The 23,120-nt window shown below is 42.7% G+C and overlaps 1 protein-coding gene across 11 annotated transcripts in view; it reads left to right on the forward strand.

The window, feature by feature from the left end:
* The window catches only part of ZNF462 (zinc finger protein 462), a 152,551-nt gene that overhangs the window by 96,855 nt on the left and 32,576 nt on the right, over nt 1–23,120 (forward strand). For all 11 annotated transcript variants that reach the window (XR_006416054.1, XM_044443821.1, XM_044443818.1 and 8 more), the window contains 2 exons: nt 17,297–17,552; nt 20,129–20,265. Coding sequence is in view for 10 of the 11 variants with exons in the window: in XM_044443821.1 (XP_044299756.1) it covers nt 17,297–17,552; nt 20,129–20,265 (393 nt within the window). In the remaining variant the exon portion in view is untranslated. The remainder of the gene's footprint in view (nt 1–17,296; nt 17,553–20,128; nt 20,266–23,120) is intronic.

Genomic DNA, 23,120 nt, shown 5'->3' on the forward strand with positions numbered 1-23,120 from the left:
ATTAATGGGGGTGAGCATGCTCTTCTGAGACCACATTCCCTTTCTTCCTTCTTTGCTTAAGCTATAGAAGTCTTGGTTGCATGTCTTTAGGAAAGGATGCCATGCCAGCTCCTTTGTGTGCAAACCTGTCCTGGTTCCCTTTAGGTTGCTTTTGTGAACAACAATTCACCCTGAAAACCCATGACTTCACTGCTTTGCTTCTAAATTGACGGCTCACCAAGTGACAGCTGTTAGGTGTGCACAAAGACCTATATGCAGTCTTGCTTTATCAATGGCTATGGATGTTATCCACTCACTTTGACAGCAGACAGTGGGACATTGGCCAGGCAAGACGCCATATTTTGGGCCTCTGTAATTGTACACCTGTGCAAGGCTATTTTTGATTATTTGAAATGTGTACATTTCTGCTACCCCCAAAATATATTTTTTAAAGGGTTATTCCAAAGAGCCAGGGATGGTCATTCCAAAGTGTCATTTGGGCATTGGTGGAATCATCAGGAGCAATAAGGGGTTTTTTGTTACTGTCATGAAGTGGTTGGCTTGCTGATTCCTTCAGCCCACAGTGGTTTCATATGTCCCATAAAACATGCTGTAAGTTTTCAGTGTGGTTTTTTGCCCCAAAATAAGCAAAAATACAGGAAGCCATTCAGGTTCACACAGCATGAAAACCACACGCAATGGGTTTGGACCCACAATTGCCCATTTACCATGGTTGGTATAGAAACTTCATAGAGTTTCCTGGCAAAGCAGCTATAACAGTGGCTGTTTGTAGCCTTTACTCTCTATTGTTTTCAGCTCTCTATCAACAGATGTATCATTGCTCCTTTTATTCCCATTGGTCAAGTTATGTGCTCATCTCTCTTTGCTTTTGGAAATGGGGGAACTGCATGAAAATAGGGCAAAGAGAAGTGCAGCAACACTGTTTGTTTTCATTTAATAAAAAATCTCTGGGGGTTGGGATGGTTGGGAAGCCCTACGGATATACAGGAGGGGGAGGGGAGGAACTTGGGAGGGGGAAGGTGGAACCTGGGCATACCAATTAGGGTGGGAGGACACAGCCATAGGCAACTATAGGGAAAGGGTGTGGATTTTGCTTGTGGTTCCTGGGACGCATGGTGAGGCTAGAAGGATAAAGTGGGGAACACAAAAACCATGCTGCCTGGGTAGTCATATGTTCTTCTGTCTGGTACGTTTGAGTAAAAATCAACATGCTGTGGAAATGGCACAGCGCTATTCAGTGTGTCATGTGAGCCCAGCCACTTTTTCCTTTCTAGAAAGGAAAGCACTATAAATATAATTGTCAGCTATTCCTGAAACTTAGTAATGAAACCCTCTTATACTACATAGACCAAGGAAAATATTTGTGAACTCTGTATGCAAACAAAATGCCAGTAACGTTGAAAACAGAACTTCCTGTGGTAAGCAGTGATCTTTATTTCCTAAAGAGTACCTGAGGAAAGTAAGCAAAAAGCCAGCAGAGGGCAACAAAAATAGATTTTCTCCCCAAACTCCTGCAACAACATGTAGTAATGAACTGAAATACCCAAAGACATATGTTCTACCTCTTCTTAGACACTTGAAGATTCTCTGTATTGAAAGCTATTGCATCTTGAGGATATTGATAAGAAAGATGCTTTCTATGATTCACAGGAGGTGAACTGAGATAACCTTTTCTGAGGCACTCCATTTTCTCTTAAGAAATCTCTATATTTAGTGGTTTACATTTTCTCTGTGCGCTAAAATCTCTTGGGGGTAGTTTTATAATGTTAGAGACTTCTCTTTTATTAACAGGTTTCTAAACTCCCCTTTAGGGTAAGATGGCTTATTAATGAAACAATATAAAATGACAAGCTATTAAAATAATAAGTATTAAGTCACAAAAATAATAACATATAAATTATTATTAAAGTGCTATACAATAAAAAGCTGACAGGAGTAAAAAGGATTTAGGGCTCTCCTAAAAGTCATCAAGGAAGGGGCTCTATGTATCTAACTGGGTATAATGGCTTTCACCAGTTGGCTTTCAAAGCTCATGTGATAGTTATTCAAAAAAGAAAAAGTCAAAAAGGTCATTGAGTGTGCTGAAGTCATTGGATGTGCTTAAAAGAGTTCGCTTTGGCACTGGGCACTGACTGTGCTACCATAGGATACAACATGAACTATCAATGTTTAACTACTCCTTGTAAAATTCATTCTACTTTATTCTGACCACCACAGATCTTGGAAATTTTGCTACATTGATGGCCTAATAATTACACTGGCTATCCTTTGAACATGAGCTGTTATGGTAAAACCATAAATGTCCCAAATTCAAAGAGAAGCCAAATACAAATGCTCTTTTAGTTTGTAGAGGTAAAAGAAGCAACATTATTTGGTAGAATATTGGCTAAAACAGTGAAATGCTTTCACACAAAAAGGAAAATAATTACTGTAGTGTGAGCGTTGACAGTGTTACACCCACCAGATCACTCAACTTTGTCCCACAACTCTCACCCTCCAGCATTGCTTCTGCCTTCCATCATGCTTCCTTGATGCTGGCGCGAGTACAGCAGGAGGCAGAAGTAGTAGATGGGATAAGATGCGGAATTGTGCTGATGAAAAAGGGGTGGGGACACGAAACCTTAAGCTAGAAGCGGGGGGTAGGGGGGAATGGGGACAGGAATAGTGGGGATCCCAAACCAGAGCTTGGTATCAGGAAGAGCTGGGATCCTGGAATGAGGCCAGAAATGGGAGAACCTTGCAAGTGCAGACAAGAATGGAAAGAATCCTGGACGTAGGGCAGGAAAAGATGCAGTCTTGAAAACAAGTGTCCTTGGACCCCATCAGAAAATTTTTGCCTACCGCTGCCATAGCTACTCCAAGTTTAGAAGTAGGATATTGGTTATTGGTTATTGTGTATTCTCTGGAGAGAAAATCAATGTAATTTACTATTTTTATCAGATAAAAAGGAAGCTTATATGTTGATATCACAACAGCTTCTCAACTGGGGGTGTTCTGGGGGAGTGTCCAAGAACACCCCACCTTTAAGAAACTGCTGTGACATCAGTAGTAGGGTTTGCAGCCTTTTCCCTCTGTCTTTTTTTGTCTATTCCAGTTTTCATGTTACTGATGAAGTTGGGTAGTTACTGAAATCCTGTCCCATCTGTGGTTTAATGTAACATCTCCTAAGTTTCTTACAATGCTCTGAATCATGTTGGATTGAATCATGTTGGGATTTGGCACCAAAATTGAGATGAATGAGATGGAGGATGGCAGTTCACTGACATAGAAAGGGTGTTTTTTTTTGCATATTATGGAAAACAGATTCCATGGCATGCTGATTTTGGGTTCAATTTAGCAGTCAGACAGCCATGTAGTTCAGAGCACAACATGGTTCTGTGCGTCTTGCTACATTCTCTTGGCCACACCATGAATCCCAGAAGCCCCTGTGAGCAGAATCCCCATCCTTTCCCTATTCTTGTCTATGGACCACAGCAGTCTCCTCCTGATTGATCTGCTGTGGTCCTGAGGCTGATTCTCCTTCCTCCTGAGTCTGTCTGCATGTCTGGGATCCTTCCTAGCAGCTCCAGCCCGCACAAAGATTTTTATTAAATGACAGTAAAGAAGGAGATAATCACATTGCCAGTGGGAATAAGGGGAGCAATAATGTGTCTCTTCTTAGGTAGCTGAGGTAAGTAGAGACTGAAGGCTAGAAAGCATCCATTTCTGTGACCATTCTTGCCAGACTCTTTGGTGTTTCCATACCAACAATAGTAAAATGGCAAGAAAGGGTTTAGATGACTAGAGAAGCCACGGGGAATTAAGGAAACTGTAGAACAGACTATTTATCTTCTCTGTGGTTTCAGAAAACTAAACCTACCATGCAGGAACTTGGTCTGGATGATATAATAGACTATGGCTTCGCACGTTGTGTGAAACTGCTATGAAATAGACTGAGACTGTCATGAGAAGGCAAAACTCCTTGGAGAAGACAATATGCTACAGAAAGTTGAAGTTAGAAGAAGAAAAGGAAAACTAGATATGAGATGAATTGGCTCCATAAAGGAAATCATAGCCTTGAATTTAGATGAGCCGAGCTGGACTATCGTACATTTGGGAGGGCTTTCATACATAGGGTTTCCATAAGTTAGAGACAACATGATGGCACATGACAACAACACAAACAAGCTCCCATTTCCCTTCTTTCAAAGGAAGTGAGGAAAGGTGGGCTGCTGATCCTTGGGAAACAGAGCAAGTGAACAATCGTATGCATCTGGATGATCTCCAGCTTCGGTCCAAACAAGTAAAAGTATGCCATAAATTAGGAAAAATTTCCAAATTATCTCTGACTCACCTGGCAGAAAGGAGATACTGTTACTTCCTACCTTCATTTCTGCTTGTGCATCTCTTCCTGTTGTGTTTTATGCGATCACTCAGCATCCCTGTTGATGTGCTCGCTCATTTATGCAGGCAAAAGAGCACGTGAATGCATGTATTCAGAACACCTTTCATTTGAGGTGGGAGGACATGAAAAAACAACAGGACAAGTAGTCCAGTCCAGAGACTTCTGTCCTTCCAGTCTGCTTCGCCTTTATAAATGCTAGCCTTTAACTTGGGAAAGCAACTGAACTGTCAGCATGGAACCAAGTATGATAGCAAAAGAGCATAGGGTTTGATACAGTTAATGTAAAATACTTTAATCTCCCATTGATTTTCAGTGGGAGAAATGTAAGCACATGCTGAAGTTCCCTACTGAACTCAGTAAAACATTAGAGCGCTTTGGCTCAGTAATGCTCTAGTTACCATAAGAAAGCTTTCTATGTGTATTATTAGCCTCCTTGTATTTATGATAGTTTTGAACTCTTGGGAGTATACACATAGCAGTTAACACCTAGCTATATCTTAGAACCCTTCTCATCAGCATGAGAATATCTCATGTATTGCTTTTAGCATGATGTGGTATACAAGTGTGGTACATTTACAGATCTTTTGTTTGTGTGTGTGTGGGAGATTGTGTTTATTTAAGACTTCCTAAAACACAGGCAGCACTGAAAAGTAGCCTATTAAGCTGGTAGTGCTCTTCTGCTCTCCTTCTCGTTCCACTTCTGTTTCTTTTTCTTGTAAGTATATATAAGTAACGCCAATTATGTTACTCTATAATTTATGACCTACCAGATTGTAACCTTTTGTAGGATTTTTTTTTTAAATTTAGAGAATAATCAATGGCGAATTTTAAAGGTTTCAGACAGAGCTGTATGGGGCAGGTGTCTTCCAAATTCATTTTCACTTTCTTTTAGATTAAGTTCATTTCCCTTCTAAGCGAATTTGACACCTGTGCAAGATGTTGTATAGCATTTCTCTTCTCTCTAATCCATTCAGGCTTGCTCAGGTATATAATTCAAAGGCGGAGAAAGATTAAAAAGTTTCAAAGGAGCATAGATAACATCTTTCCAACCTTTTTGAATAGCTACCATTCCTATAGTCCACATCTTCTGGTTGCCCTCTACAGTACCTTCTATATAGCTCAAATATATATCCTTTCAATTTTTTTTAATGGCCAAAGCTGATCAAAGGATTCTAAATCCAGCATTGATAGGCGGCTATATAATTTCTTGGTGGGCATCAAAGGAGAACAGAACATATATTCCTGAAAGATAGTTGCCTTGTCTTCAGCTCTCTGTACTTTTATGACAAAGCTTCACTTCCCCCACCCAGCCCTTGCCTTGTTTTTTCATGTCTCTCCCATGCTTCTTTTATGATGTTTAAAACTCTGAGGTTGTGCCCTTGCAGATGGATAGTCAGGGCTTGCTGTTCAGCTACCCACTGCTTGCAGCATGGATGTGTTGCATATTCTTTCATTCCCATGGGGGTGGATTCATGTGGGGCAGGAGCAGCTGAGCTTTCTGCTCCTTTTCAGTCTCTGAAATGCTAAGCCAGTTCTTGAAGACTCTGATTTCCTGGAGACTGTATTTAATAGTAGTGGAAGGGAGTTGTTGTGGGGGGTCCATTTTTCCCCCACTCTTACCTCCAGTTTGACTTCTTGGTTAACCTGGTGCCTTAAGACAGCTGCAAGCTTGCTTATCAGGCACACAGCTTGAATGCTAATAAGGTAACCTCAGGAGTCCTGCTTGAAAAGTGTTGTGTCTAGCAGGGATAGAAAGAGTTTCCTCTTGAGAGACAGAAAAGATTCCCAGTTTGTCTTCACCTCCTTTTGAGTTTGTCACTTGCTGTGATCAGCGGCTTCCAAGAACTAAGTCCCTGATGCTGCATGGTCCAGTTTGCACAAAACTGAACTTGGGCAGCCTTTTAGCCCACCTGACTCTAGGAAACTGCTTCCACTGGATGAGGTGATAGCTGGTGAGTCCTGCCTCTTGTGAACTGGTTGGTTTTCCTGCCTTCCTCCTCGCAGGTGTATATGTTCAGATGTCTTTTATGCCCACCAAGAAATTATATAGCAACCTAGCAATGCTGGATCTGGAATCCTTTGATGAAGTGGAGGAGGGTTTTTAAGCTGTCTTGCTTTCCTTGCACAAGGGAAAAAGGCAATTAATGCAATGTAAATGTAATATGCAATATACTAATAATACTAATAAATGCAAGGTAATAATAATACTAATAATTCATAAGTCCTTTTGCCTGGAAGAAAAATATGGAACTGGATACACATACTATGGGAGAAACCAGAGGTGCATTAAAAAAAAACAAAACACTGAACAGAGCTTTGTTGTCCAGACTAGGTAGACAAGGTTAAAAGTATAGAAAATAATATCTGTGATGCTGGGCCTTCAGCCCTTGCTCATTTCAAAATCTACTTACTTGCTCCTGTTCAAATTGTAGGCCTTGACCAATGATACGCATTATAAGTTCTTCCTCAGTATTCTGCTATTCTCATTTCTCCTTTGGTTTTGCTTTAAGCTTCAGAATGCTGCTTCTTCCCATGTGTCTGCGCAGCATGAAATGAGCAAATCTGTAGTGTTCTTGAACTCTTATTTCTTTACCTGCCTACTTTCCACAGTGCTGCCGAACACATTTCTCATTGCTGTTTAATGTGTCACTTTAGGGTGACAATTTTCCAAATGGGAGGTTATGTGTGGGAAGCAAACAAGGGTGGGGTTCACAGCGAGTGCTCCACATGGTGATGTATGTCTTGAGGGCTGCTCTTTGTGAATCTCTTTGCAGTGAATTAAGTCAAGCTAATTTGTGCCTTTGCTGATATTTTTCATTGTGAGGTAGCTGTGGTGAATTCAGGTTCCCAGATGCCTCAGTTCCACAGTTGTCTGTCTGTCGTCTGTTCGTTGTTGTGCAATTCTGCTTGTGCATAAGTAAGTCCAGTACTTTTTACGGGAATTAGTTTTGGAGAGAGCCTATTGTATAAGCATGGGATACTTAACTCTCTTTCAAATGATTGACTCCACAAATCTTACAAGATTTGGATACCCAATATAGATGTAGAGCAGGGGTAGGCAATGTGGTACCTCTTCCTTGGTGCCTGCAACTTGCTGGACCCTCCTCTCTTGCTTTTTTTGGTTTGTCTGTTTGTTAACTCTATGCATTTTCTTACCAGCAGCTAAATATTGTCATCAAATAGATTGCTGTTTGTGCTTAAAACTTGAATTCAGAGGAATCCATTAATGTGTTGCAGAATCTGTCTTCCACTCAATATTGGAATTTGCATAGTAGGAGTTCTGCAGTGTCTACTCTGGAAAACTGTATGCCAGCAAACCCGCCTGTGGTTGGAGAAATGGCCACAAAATGTGGCCATCTGCCCAAATATCTGAGAGGTTTGCCATGCATTTGTGGCATCCGAGCAGCCACCTGCCAAATACCACTTGTTCTGCTTGTTTTTGGAAAGAAGGGAAGGGAGGCTGCCGCTCTGATCAGCAAAACCTCTGCCAAGAGACGCAAACCAAATTGCAGCCAGCAAGGCTTATTTTGGCTATTGTTGTTGTTGTCATTGGCTGCAGTAGTCTTTGTCTTTCTTCGATCCTGCCAGCTTTGTATACCAACTTTCCTAAAAAATGAATCCCAGAATGAGCTGCCGGAACATATTATTAAATAACACACGCTTGTGTTAATGATTTAAGTTACCTTACAATGCTCCAGTAAGAGCTGCTCAACACATTCTGTGAGGTGTTGGTGACACATTTCGCTGGAAATATCCTGGCAGAAGTTGATGCCTGCTAATTATAGGCTGTGTCGGTGGAGAAAGAACCTCCTTAAAGAACTGATCATAAACATTTTATGTCACTATTGTTTCATTATGACACCAAAAATGAGCTGGAAATTTGGCTTACTACTTAATTGCTTGTATCTCTCTACCTGTTGTTCAGGTTTAATGTGGTTTGCTGGAGCCACAAGCAGAAGCAACACTAGAGGAGAATATGCAATGTTCAGAACAGCAAGTTGCTGGCCCGGGCCCTTCTCTAAAACAGAATGCATGCCAGATTAGGACTTTTAAGTTTGAGAGCAAAAGGAGTTTGAACTTTTAGTGGAAAAGCCTCAGTGTGGGCCATTGTGCAATTGCAGAAATGTAGACAATGTGATTGTGGAATTAAAATAGGAACTTAGATGTCATGACTCAGGAGACTCTGTGCATGGAACTATATGGATCATAATATGAAAGGGTGTCTGTATTTCTAGAATTCAAGCATGTGATTCTAAACTGTTTTATTGTTACACATAAGCTTACTAATGGTTTCTAGTATGTCAGCTGAATTCAAGAATTCATAAAGCAATACATAAATATCAGTATATTAAATAACCATCCCTTGACAATTGACCAAAACATATGGTTCTTAATTATTAGACTGTAATCATATTTCAAAACAACTCAAAAGCATGAACCAAAAAATTGTATTTTGCAATGGGCCATGAAGTACCCTATTAATACTGTTGGATAGATGACGAAGTGGTGCGTAATAGAATAAAAACAATGGGTGAGTTTGTACAACTTCACTCGCAACACAGCCTGCAAAGAAACACATGTAAACAAACCACAGTACACCCATAAGTTGATCAGGCTTACCATGGGTTATTCATCTTCTCTTTTCCCCTTAGTGCTCCAGCCACTATCCCAGTATCTCTCACAGCATAACACATCTTGTCTTCCTTATCCTTATTTGATTGCAAACCCCTTTTGGAGCATAGGTTCAGACTGAGGTCGTATTTCCTTTTCTCTTCTTTTTCCCCTTCAGAAATGTGTGGAAATGCTACCTGGTCTTTTACAGTTGTGCAAGTGTGTTCTTACAGCTTGCTGGTATATGTAGTCTTGCTTGATCAATGCCCTTATCAGATTCAGCTATCAAACATTACCAGATTGTGGAGGCAAGACTGCTTGCAGATCATATGTTTTCCATGAAATGAGGGGTGATTGGAATAAACTGACAAAAAAGCATGCTAAACATGAACAATACAATTAGTATCATATTTCTTTCTGAAGAATTATCTGGGTAGAAATGCTGATATTTTTATTCCCCTTTCTGTCTGGAAATGGAAGCTTTTCCTAAGTTGTATATATCGTGTATTTGTTGTGACTTTACATATTTGAGTTATATGTAAATACCAAAGTTAAGTGTTACTATTGCTGCTACTACTTGTCTTTGAAAACAGTTTGAACATGAGGCACCAGAGTGTAGGAAGAAAAGTGATATTTTATTTATTTATTTATTTAAAACATTTCTATGCTGCCCCCATCGCAACAAAGCCTCGGGGCGGCTCACAAAGAATACATAAAACATACATAAATAATAATAATATAGCAATTAGAAGAAGAAGAAAACAACAACAACAACAGCAACATTTAAAAAACCCTGGTGCATTCTTGGCTAAAAATTTTAGAATCCTAATTAATACAATAATTTAGCAATTAAAATAAGTTTTGAATAAAAAGGTCTTAGCCTGGTGCCGAAAAACAAATAAGGACGGCGCCAGGCGGACCTCTCTGGGGAGCGCATTCCATAGATGGGGCGCCACCGCAGAGAAAGCCCTCCTCCAGGTACTCACCCTCCTAATATCATTCACAGAGGGTTCCCGGAGAAGGGCATCCGTTGCTGATCTCAAGGGGCGGGAGGGCATATATGGGCGCAAGCGTTCCTTTAGATACCCAGGTCCCAAGCCGTTTAGGGCTTTATAGGTCATAACCAACACCTTGAATTGGGCCCGGACTTCAATCGGGAGCCAGTGGAGCTGATGGAGAACTGGGGTTATATGAGAACAATGCCCAGTCCCCGTCAGCAACCTGGCAGCTCTATTCTGCACCAATTGAAGTATCCAGACCGTCTTCAAGGGTAACCCCACGTAGAGCGTGTTACAGAAGTCTAATCGGGAAGTTACCAGCGCGTGTGTCACTGTCGCCAGGCAGTCGTTCTCCAGGAAGGGACGCAGCTGAAGTATCAGCTGAAGCTGAAGGAAGGCGCTCCTCGCCACCGCCGTCAGCTGAGCTTCTAGAGATAGCTCAGGGTCAAGGACCTCTCCTAAGCTGCGAACCTTGTGCCTAAGAGGGAGTGCAACCCCATTCAGGACTAGGTTCAGTTCACCCTCACCGAAGCCCGATCCGCCGACCAACAGGACCTCCGTCTTGTCTGGATTGAGCTTCAGTTTATTGGCCCTCATCCAGCCCATTACCTCTGCCAGGCACCGGTTCAGCACAGCCACTGCCTCACCTGGATTGGTAGAGAACGAGAGGTAGAGCTGGGTATCATCAGCGTACTGATGATTCCTCAGCCCACACCTCCTGATGACCTCTCCCAGCGGTTTCATGTAGATGTTAAATTGCAAGGGGGACAAAATGGACCCCTGCGGAACTCCATGGCATAACTGCCATGGCGCAGAACCATAGTCCCCCAGCACCACCTTCTGAAATCGGCCATTGAGATAGGAGCGGAACCACCGCCACGCGGTGCCTCCAACTCCCAATCCCGCTAGCCTATTCAGAAGGATACCATGGTCGATGGTATCGAAAGCCGCTGAGAGGTCCAGGAGAACTAACAGGGATGCACTCCCCCTGTCTCTCTCCCTGCACAGGTCATCGTACTGGACGACCAAGGCAGATTCAGTGCCATACCCGGGTCTGAAGCCGGACTGAAATGGGTCCAGATAAGCAGTTTCATCCAAGAGTGCTGGGAGTTGTCCTGCCACCACCCGCTCTAGCACCTTGCCCAGGGACGGGATGTTGGCCACCGGTCTATAATTGGCGGCCACCTCTGGATCCAGGGATGCCTTCTTTAGGACTGGCCGGACTACCTCCTCCTTTAAAGGGGCAGGTGCCTGGCCGTCTCTTAAAGAGGCGTTGACCACCTCCAGGATCCAGGTCCCAATCCCGTCCTTGGCTTTCTTAAGTAGCCAAGATGGGCATGGGTCTAGTAAGCAAGTGGTAGGACGTACTTGTCCAAGCACCTTGTCCACATCATCAGGCCGCAACAACTGAAATTCATCCATTAATTGTGGACTCGACTGATTCAATAGCAGAGTCAAGCTTGTGGCAAATCTGAGCGATTTTCTCCCTGAAATGCTTGGCAAAGTCGTCACAGCAGGCCTTCGAGGGTGGCACAAGATCTTTCTTCGGGCCCGGATGTATCAGCCCCTGCACCACCTGAAAAAGCTTTGCCGGACGGCATTGTGAGGAGGCAATGGAAACGGAGAAGAATTTCTTCTTCGCCATCCTCACTGCCACAGCATAGGCCCAATAATGGGCTCTTAAGTGTGTTCGGTCAGAATCACCCCGTGATCTCCTCCACCTACACTCTAGACGTCTCCCAACCTGCTTCATCGCCCGTAATTCAGGTGTGTACCAAAGAGTTGAACGGGCTCTGCTAGGTGGGAGAGGACGCTTGGGAGCGATCGTGTCAATAGCCCTGGTCATCTCATTCCACAGTTCAACCAGGGCATTGACAGGATCACCAGCCTTGTCAACCGGAAAATCCCCCAGAGCTTCCAGGAATCCATCAGGATCCATCCAGCTCCGGGGGCAGACCAATACAATCGGGTCCACACCCTTACAGAGGGAAAGGCCACTCTCGAGCTCAAACCTTATGAGGAAGTGATCTGACCATGACAAGGGCGTCAAGCTTAAATTCCTCACCCTCAGGTCACCCTCTTCCTGCCCAGTTGAGAAAACCAGGTCCAGAGTGTGTCCACGTTCATGGGTTGGGCCAATGACGTGTTGAGACAGCCCCATGGCCACCATGGAGGCCATGAAGTCCTGAGCCACCCCGGTTAGAACCATCTCGGCATGGAGATTGAAGTCCCCCAGGACCAACATCCTGGGAGTCTTCAACACCAGGTCCGAGACGATCTCCGTCAGCTCAGGCAGGGAGTCTGTTGGGCAGAAGGGTGCACGGTACACCAACAGAATCCCCCAAGTCGCCCAACACCAAGTGGAGGCACTCCAGCCCCGGCCTCGAGAGGACAGGGAGCCCCACAAGGGAAATAGAAGCTTGAGAAACCAGAGCGACCCCCCCTCCCCTCCCCTCCCCTCCCCTCCAGGCGTGGTCGGTGCTGGACCAGGTACCCGGGCGGGCACAATTGTGAGAGGGAAACATCCCCACCTCACCCGCCCAGGTCTCTGTGATGCATGCCAGGTCAACCCAGGTCGATTTGATCAGGATGAGTGTTGCCTTATTTTGGACCGACCTGGCATTAAGCAGCAGCACCAACAGGCCCGGAGGGCAGTTGACAAGTCTACCTGGAACCCGCCGGCTGGGGGAATAACCAGAAAGAGGGACAGGTGTTAACCATCTGTCCCTCCTTCTTCTATGCTGACCTGTTAGACCCCCAACGCCATAACGCCCATTGCCCATCACCACCCCGATGGTGGCAGCCCCGCGCTCCCCAGGCAATAAAGCACAAGATGCACCAATTAAAAACAATCTAAAACCAACAATTAAAACCATTAAAACATCTTACTGTCCTCCACCTAGACCCCCACTAGCCCACAAATAAATAAAACCAAACCACGGCCAGAGCCCCTGGCCAGCCCAGCCCCCCGCTCGGACCCCCGAACGGTTCCCCAAATGGCGACCGCCCTTAGGCCGTCGTCCTTCGGCTGCCGGCCCCGGCCTCTGCCGGTGCTTTGTGGCCCGCAGGGCCCCTCCCCGTGCCCCACCCCTTCCCGGCGCATCTCTCACATGCACCAGGAGAAGCAGGCCAGAGCAGGGTCCTGGGCCGGTGGTCCTGGCCTCTGCAGCAGGGCAGTGGCAGCAGCAGGCAGCAGCAGGCCGTGGAGCGGCGGCGGGCTCCAGGCGGCGCGGATGGAGGTGGGCCTGTCCGGCGCGCTGGTTCCTCCCGGATATATTATTATCCATTTACCAAATGAGAAGTGATTAAAAGGTTCAGAAGACTTCAACCTTGGAATCATTTGGAAATATTTTGCTGTGAATGATTGAAATAAAGGTTTCTTTACGTGTCTTTTCCAAAAACTGTTTCTCCCTTGCTCACCCATTCCTTTCTTCTCTTTTTCTGTGGTCTCCCTATGTCTATTTTAGATTGTATAGGGACCTGCCATCACTTCTCTTTGTAAACCTCCATGCACATAGATGACAATTGCATACTAAAAATGCATACATACAATTTCTGTTGGTGGCTGCCATGTCTGCTAGAGGTCTGAAGCCAGCACTTGAAATTTTGCAATGATTTTTATTGTTTCCTAATTGTTCAATAGCAGAACTTTGAAAGGGGTAGAGAGTGATTTTTCTGCAGTTCTGCCATAAGATTGCATCCTCCTGTCTGTCAACACTTAAGGGAAGACAGTCAGGGATCCTGGAGCATGAATTAGAGCATAGGGCAGGGGTATAGTTCTACCTAAGGCAATGCTTGGGCATTCTTTGGGTGCACACGGGATGCAAGTGGGCAAATAGTGACCTGAAAAGGGCAGGAAAGACCATGTCTTGATTGGCTAGACCTGATGTATAAACTGCTTTGAGCCATTGGCTCTGAATCCAGTAACTGAACACAGACATTGTAGACTGGAGACCCCTTATCTAGTATAGAATATGGCTGCCACAAACCATTTGAGAAAGAAAAATGATTCTACTTGATGTCTGATGCAGGTTTCATGAGAAGAAGATGGGATAGAAGGTATTCCTTGGTCAGAGAAAACTTGTCTTCTGACTTGTGTGGTTCAGTTAGTCTAAGGAGTTTCCCCCACAGACCTAGATCCCATCTTCCACATGCAGTCAGGATGGCCTTAACTGGTGGGCCAACAAGGGATGGAAAATTTATTTTTTTCCTGTACTTCCTGACCTTATCCATAGTGATTGCTGATCCCACACAAGGACATAGGAGGGTCATTTCACATATCTTTGTAACAGTTCCATCATTTTAGAATTGCTTCGTTTTGTAAAAAAATAAAATGGGACTATGTTGATGGTTTTCCACTTGCTTGATGGTTTTCCACTGGCATATACGTTTATACACGCACCAGTCATATCTGTTGTTTCCCACTCTAATAACTCTGCATGTGTACTGACATTCCTTACGCATCTTTGTGGATATTTTTTCTCATACAAAAACTTGAGGAAAAAATTCTGTGATTGGACATTTGCTTTAGTGAGATCTGAGATCTTCCATTTAAAATCTTCATCTGTATCTGTATGCCTGAATCAGAGAATGCCTTGTTTTGTTTTTATGTATGTTTAACGCTTGGACATTGCTTCATATTTTTTATTATTTTACATTGTATGCAGGGTTCGGTTCCTGTCTATTTTGTTCATTAAACATTATGGTCTTGCAGATCATTAGTGCTAACCAGTAGGTCACCAGATAGGTCTCTATTTACATCCAGTGGATTGTTCTGATGAGGGTAGATTTTTGTATTAATTGGCTTTTCTTTCAACTGTACAGGTTTTTGCAACTTGAATATTTTTACTAGCTCTTCCAGATGAGATGCCTCATTCTAGGTTTTCAGAATGATATTCCAGAATCTAATCTAAGAAATTATAATTGCATGATAATGACTTAATTATGAAAGCAACCTAGACGTTAGCACAATTTGTAGCTTTCATCCTTTTTTCACTTTGCACCTTTTCAATAGTAAATGAAAGAGCACACCTGTAATTCTATACCTGTGAATAATCCCTATTGAACACAAAAGGATCTATTTCTGAGTAAACATGTATAGGACTGCCATATTAATCCTATATTGGATTTTGTATAGCTCCACAAGTAAAGTGTCTATAGCTCTGTCCTTTTAAGTAACATAGAACAATAACCAAATAAAAGTTCTGTTGTTGTGTCCATAGTCACAGCTGAATTTATGGTTGTACCAGCCATTGTTTTCTGAAAAGAGACAAGACTAGTGCTCTTTCAGAGGTTGTTTGGCACTTGCATGTAATTTGCTTGGCCTCTCATCACTTTAATCACTTTCAGTCACATACATTAACTATTTGTGTTTGGGTTGACATGACACATAAGTTCTGTCTGCATTGATAAAGCTTGTTTACCCATGTTGTTCCTTGGTGTTGCAATCCATGAATGACAAACATATATAAGATGACCTTTGAAACCAAAAATAAAGCAAAAATTGGAGGTCATTTTATATGCCCAACTTACAACAAACACCAGAAAAACAGCCAAAAAAACAAGCTAGTTGTATGCACAAGTTGCTTTATATGCTGGTATGTATGGTACATGTGTGAGCTGGAATTGGACTTCTGTCACCTTATGCAGCCCAAAAGGAAAAGCTTGCAAGACAAAGTCTTGTCATGTTTATGGTGTGGTGTGGAAGGAATTTTTAATTGGTTGGGTGTTGACAATTACTTTTATTGTGTATTTAATTTTGCTTTGCATTTATTTTTATTATTGCTTTAAATTAAATGTTTGCATTAATATTGGTTTATTATTGTTATCCTACCTGAACACCATTTTTGGTGGAAAGATAGATATAAATCAAATTCATAATATCAAAAAATGTTCCTGATCACTAGACGCTTATTCTTACAACCTTGGATTTTAAGATTTTTTTAGAATGTAGATGTGTATTGATTGCCATATTGTTTTATTTGTTTGTCAGAGCTTCAAGATCTTGGATAACAAAGAATCTATAAATACTTTAAACAATAAAAATGACATAAAACATGGTAAAAGCAAAAAAAGGATGAAAAACAGCAAGTTAAATGTCAATAGTGACTAAAAATTCATAAAGCAGCTGTTTAATTTTTTAAAAATATGGCCATATTTCATTAAACTAAATCATTACCAGGAAAATGATGAAAATGGTGTACAAATACTGTATTAATATAACCAGCAAATGGAAATAAGTATCTGCAAAACTGGGATGGACTTCTATCTAATAAATAAGGATTGTGAAGAAGGTGCCAGCTGAGCATGCCTATGGAGGATCTTGCATAATTATGTACCACCACAGAAAAGTTCTGCTTTTCAGGAGCTCTGGTTCCAAGTCATTTAGTGCTTTGAAGGCCAGGACTGGGACCTTGAATTCAATGCAGAAATAAATTTGTAGTTTGTAAAGGTCTTCTGATACAAGTATAATATCTTAATTGCAATCACTCTTAGTTAGCAATTTCTGACTCATATCAGATTCAACACATTACAGTAGCTCACCCTGGATTTTTCTACAGTATGCATAAATATGGCCTGGTCATCCTGCCCCAGGAAGGGATACAACTGGCACGCTGTACAAGGCACTGCGACCTATGATGGTGTCCTATTTTTAATGTATTTCAATACTCATAAGCCACCTTTATTCAACACCCAAAGCAATGAATAAAATAGAAATATAAAAATATTATATAATGATTTATAGAAGAATTTTAACATTTGAACATCCAAAATATCAGCAGTACATTAAGGGTTAGGGTTAGGGTTTTACATGCAGCCAACATTAGATCTGACTAAAAGCTGCAACAGTAAAAACATAACAATTGAATGGTGATTTAAAAAGTTTGAAAATCTTTTTAAAAGCTGCAACTGGGGGGGGGAGCTGCACACCCCTTTTGGGGTCACGTGCAGAATCTTCCATTAGTCTCAAATATGAACTTATTCCTTAAGGGAGAGTGCAATCCCATCAAAAATAGGCTGAATACAGCTATCTGGAATTGATAAACTCTCAACAGTCACACAAGAACTTCTGTTTTATTTGGGATGAGCTTCAGTTTCTTAGCTGTCATCTATTGCATCTCTAGACACCTGTTCCAGGTTTTCACAATGCAGTCTGATGAAGAGGAGAGATAACTCTGTGTATGGCCCCATAGTGATAATACCCAGCTCCAAAACTCTGAATGACCTGTCTCAATGGAGTCCCCCACCCTGCATTTTCTTCCATAGTTTGGTGTTACCAGCTCTTTTCTTTCTTCTGCAACAGATTCTTCCTATTCAGAGCCTCCAGATGTCCAACAGCAATTGAACCACTACCAGTCCGCAGCTCTGGCAAGGAACAATAACAACATTAGCCCTATCCCACTCTCTGGAGCAGACCAAAAATCTGAAACCATCCTTAACTGTGAATTTTGTGAATTCTCCTCGGGTTATATTCAGAGTATTCGGCGTCATTATCGTGACAAACATGGAGGGAAGAAGCTGTTCAAGTGCAAAGATTGTTCCTTTTACACAGGCTTTAAGTAAGTACTTGGATATAAAAGCTAAACATTGTCACATTTGTAACAACTTCAGGTAACTTTCATGGACGTTGATGGTTTAAACATGTAATGAAAATAAACAATAAGGATCAAATTGATTTTCTCGTATATAAATGCATCTATTTGCCTCCTAGTAGCAAAATTAAAATATGGGGGAAATATACGTGGTTTCAGCACATTCCTATACATCACTACTCTGATGTAAGTCTTGTTGAGTCCGGTTGATTAAGAATTAGGTGAGGTAGGGAATGCTGCACCCCATGCAGGTTCCCAGCCCTTGCCAGTGCACCTTATCCTTTATGCTGGTTTCCTGCCCACTTCCTCAGAACTCACCTTTCCTGCTACCAAAAGTGTACAGGTTCTATTAAGTAGATTTTGGAGTTAGATGCCACATGAATAAAGTTAGAGAAAAGTTTTAATGTGAGTAATTAACACAATATGCTATTATAGTCTTGCTTGGGATGTATAAATCTTGTTTTAGGTGTGAACAGAAGTGTGAGAAATAGGAAGTACACGACATCACAACTTAACTGACTTCCTTTCTCCCATCATATTCTTGTATCTCAAGCTATAAGAATGTAAGAAGAGCTATGCTGCATCAGACCAATGGCATACCCCATTGAGCATTCTCTTCATGTTGTGGTCAGCCAGGTACTTATGGGAATCTCATAAGCAGGTCACGAGTGCAACAGCACTCTTCCATTTACATCCCCACCCTGCAACTGGCATGCAATCCACATGGTCTCTGCTTCTGGAAATAATCTGCAGCCCTTGTGACAAGTTGCCATTGACAGTCTTAAACCCCAACTTTGGCTGGGACATTTTTGGACTGGGTACCAGTAAACACTCAAGGGTGTTAAAACAGCCATGGCTTTATCAGAGGATACTAGGATCAATGTACAAGTGTACTTTATGCTGCTGTAGTTTGGCCAGAATATCTTTGAGAGGAGTTACAGAGTTCATCTGCATAGGGGGAAAAGGTATGAAAATTCAAGAGGTATACATGTACAAAAATCTGCTTGCATCTTCTTTCTTGCAAACAGATGTGTAAATTATTCCTCCCATATTCCATTTTGGTACATTCTAAAAACACAAGTGAATGCACCTGCGTTATTTAGACATAACCCGGGAAGCAGCTCTCACTGCCACTGGACTGTCTTTGTATGCAGGTGCAAGGAAAAAAACAGGCCCTCCCCCCACTACCATCATTTTGTTATACATTTGTCCTTTGGAATTAACCATATAATGCTTATGAACATGATCCAGTAAGTATTTTGCATGTATGTAACATTTGGGTAACTAAAGTAGGCTGTGGCTTTGAAGCCAAGAGTTCTCAACTTGTGATGCTGTCGTCATGAACAGTTAATAGGCAAACTCCTCTTGCTCACTTATTACAGTTCTGTCCTGCCTTTTCTGCTCTTGCAAGGAAATCAAGGAAACTTACATGGTCCTCCTGCTCTTCATTTTATCCTCACAACAACAACCCTGTGAGGTAGGTTAAGCTGAGCCCATGACTGGCCCAAAGTCACCCAGTAAGCTTCATGGCTGAGTGGGGACTCCAACTTGCATCTCCCAAGTCCAGTCCAACACTGTGATCCCTATACTCTACTATATAGGTGTTTCTGATCTTCTACTCCAGAATCCAGGATAGAGGCATTCCTTGACTGGACCATGATGAGTATATAACCAAATCAGGGAAACATGGAAGTCTTATTCATCTCCACTTAAGTACTTAAGGAGAGTCCGTCTGGATCAGACCAAAGCCTGTGTTGTTCAGCATTCTGTCCTTTCAGCAACCAAGTAGATGCCTATCATAAGCCCACTAGCAGGGCAAAAGTGCAAGTGCACCCTGCCCGTCATGTTGTACAAAGACGTAATGCCTCTAATACTGGAGGGAATATCTAGCTGTTGTGTCCAATACCTCTTGATAGACTTATCCTCTGTGAATTTGTCTAATCCACTTTTAATAAGAACATTAAGTGTTGTATCAATGTATTGATATCATGAGCTAATAAAGCACTTCCCTGCTATGTGGGAGGGGAATGCTTCTCATGGGCCATGTATCCTACACCCTACTTCCTTCCTATCTAGGTTTTGTATCTGGGACCAAAATAAATGGGATTAGCCTGTCAGTTGTTGGGGGTGGGGGGTGGGGGTTACAATACTTGGGGCTGGTGCAAAGATTTACCTCTTAAGTGTGGCTTCAACTACCTGGTTAAAAAAGTCCTTGTTGGATTTAATCAAAGGTAACACTGGTTTCAATATACATTTAACTACAATTAAATTGCGATTTGCTTGAAGGAAAGGACGAAGAGGAAACACACGTGGCTCACTCCTAACCCTCTAAACACAGATTGCAAAATGTTGTATCTGCACTGGCTCTTGGGCGTGCCCTTGACTTGGGGAGGTTCATCATGACACAACTTGATAACCCTTGTTTTAAAGAACACAAAAGAGTGGTATCTGTAGCTTCTGATAAAAAAACCCTAATATTATCCAAAGATTTTCATTGTGCTGCCCTTTGTTCTGAGCCTATTCATTGCTCCATGTTTTTGTAGATCTGCTTTTACTATGCATGTGGAAGCTGGGCATTCAGCAGTTCCTGAGGAAGGACCCAAAGACCTCCGCTGTCCGCTCTGTCTGTACCACACCAAATATAAACGGAACATGATTGACCATATCGTCCTTCACAGAGGTAAAGGGACTGCAACTGTAACAATGCCTGTCCTTATAACTTCTATTACTCACTGGAAAGCTTAGTATCCCAGGAAAGTTTAAAACAGCACTGATGGTATCAATCCTGTGTTGTGTTCAGTATCATGGTAGTTCGAGCAACTTGTGTGCAGATGGTGTTGTTTCCTTCAAAAAATGTGTGCTTGTTATGCAACATACTGATCATTAGCTGGGGAAGGGAAACTCCAACACATGCTGGGGCCAGAGCTGGCCTGTGAAGGATTGGGCAGCTATACAGGTCTCATCCTCTGTCCTCCCAAAGCAAAGTGTGAACAGCATAAAGGGGAATCTACCTTCCATCAAAGATCTGAGTCAAGGTTAGGATTCCCCTGCACCACTGAGCAGGGTCTTGGGGGAGCTAGCTTCTGCAAGGCCTCATCTATGTCTCTTCCCAAACTTTTTGTGCCCCCCACTAAGATGCAGCAGCTTGACTCAACTGGGGCTTGCAGAAGCTGGCTCCTTCTAACCCCAGCCAAGCCTCTTCCCTTACTGCTTACACCCTGCTGGGGTAATCTCTGCGTGTGCATTGGTAAAATTACATCTCGGTTCACTTTCTGTGTCCTCTCATGCCTAGAATGTATTTCTGTGTCTGGTCTTACCTAGTCTGCCAGCACAGGATGTCAGGCACTAAGATCACTGAGCCCCTAACCTCTTTCAGAAAACTAAAGAAGAATCTCAGATTCTGTTGGCTACAGAATTGTATGCTCTGAAGAGACAGCTGTTTGGACTCTTCAGGGCTGGGAATCCTGCCCATAGTTATCACACTTGATGCTTAGAGATGGTCTGTTGGCTATTGAAATCCATTCCCATGTGTTGGGGTGGCATTTTGCCTGATCACAGGCTGAGCAGCATCCCCCCAGCAGGGCATTTGTGCTGAGGTAATGAAAGCTGTATGTGCCATCTCCCTCCCAGGAGGAAATTTTTCTGTTTTGCTTTTAGTTTTTATACATTGCAGCGCAGACGTGGTAGCAGCTTGCTACTTCTCCATAAGCTTCTGTTGGTTTTGGATACCTAAATAGGGTGTACATGAAGAGTAGCATTCACAGTTATTTTCCAGCTTTGTGGAAAGGCAGAGCAATGACTTTTACAGATGCCCCTACAACAACAAAAAGAAGTCTCTCTGGGATTCAGAATGCGTGAAGCAGAGCCACCTCAGTGAAATCAAAAGCTAAGCAAACAATGGCTGCCGGTGTTAAGCTTAACCTCCAAGGGAGTAACAGAGCCCACTGCCAGATCCTGTTGACCTCCAGGACATGCTAGAAGGGTTATCTGTTGTATACAGCATTTTTAGATCAGGGTGGGGGTGGGCTATTGAATCTTCTAGAACTGCTGCTGGTTTTTGTTGTACACTTTCTGAAGTGCACAGGTGGATCAAATGAGCTCCTGGTTCAGCCTTGGTTTAGCCTTTAGGGTGTTGTAGCTGTATTTGGAATATGCTATGAAAGAAACTCTTGAACTGGTTGGAGCATTTTCCTAAAACATGGATGAAACCAAAAACTTGATGGTTTTTACTGCTGTCTGTTTGTTGAAAACAAGCCTGCAGGCATTGACTTAATCAGTTTTCCTAACCTCCCTGCAAGAAGGAGCAAGGTTGCTTTTTGACCTGCTGAATATCTGTGTCAGTTTGCCAGCACCAGGCTGCCCCTTGCAACCCTCTGATTAATCAGAGGGTTGCCTGTTCAAGAGATGTGCATGGGATTGTCCATTGTTGGGAGAGCATGAGCAGAAATAATTCATGGTATGTATGTATGTATGTATGTATGTTTGCATGCATTTTAATTCATTTTTCTACCACTCCATAGTTAAAACTCTGAGCAGTTAACAATGTAAAGCAGACTTCCCTGATGCAGTGCCTCCCAGTTATGCTGCAACTCCAAGCATATCAAGGCCATGCCAGTTTGGAATGCTGGGAGTTGTAGTCCAACACAATTGGCAGCCAAAGCAGTTGACAAAGAACAGGGCTTAGGAGCTCACATTGGTCCATCCCAATCAGCACATGGGTGGCCCTGTTCTGTACCAGCTGAAGTTTCCAGACCGTTTTCAAGGGCAGCCGCATGTACAGCACACTGCAGTAATCTAACAGTGAGGTTACCAGTGCCTGAATCACCATCACTAGATGCTCATCCAGAGAGGGGCGCAGCTGATATATCAGCGGCAGTTGGTAAAAGGAGCTCCAGGCCACAGATGCCACTTGGTGTTCCAGGGGCAATTCTGGGTCCAGGAGCACCTCCAAACTCCACACTCTGAAAAGTAGCACAGGGTAACAGTTATGCATACATCTACAAAATACTAACAGTTTTTTAAATGAAGCACTAAAACACCTGGGAGAATCAAAAAGGACTTCACTGGTTACATAGGTGCTGGCCAAGCTTTTCTGAGGAGAACATTGCATAGTAGGGTAACACGAATGAAAAGGCCCTCTTCTTAGCAGCTGCCCACTTCAAAACACTGAAGCAGGTGGAATTCTCTGTCAAGGTTTCTGGGGCACATGAAGCATGGGTATAGAGCACCCAAGACATTTTCGGAGCTGATGAAAAAATGTGTTCGGTGCTGGATGGAAGTTCCCAGAATCCCCTATTCATTGGTCATGCAGGCTAGTGATTATAGGACCTGGAATCCAACAACATCTGGAGGGTTATAGGTCCCCACCCATGAGTTACTGTGTGGAAAAGAAAAGCTTTATTTTCCTTCAGTTTATCTAAAATATTTTCTAAAGTGAACCAAAACACTAGTTCCCTCATTTCTAACTTAGAGAAATCCAAATTGGTTGAAAGTCTATGAGTTAGTATTAGTGGAAAACATTTGCTTCACATTACT

Source organism: Varanus komodoensis, unplaced genomic scaffold, assembly GCF_004798865.1.
Source record: "Varanus komodoensis strain SLA01 unplaced genomic scaffold, ASM479886v1 scaffold43, whole genome shotgun sequence".
Lineage (NCBI taxonomy): Eukaryota > Metazoa > Chordata > Lepidosauria > Squamata > Varanidae > Varanus > Varanus komodoensis.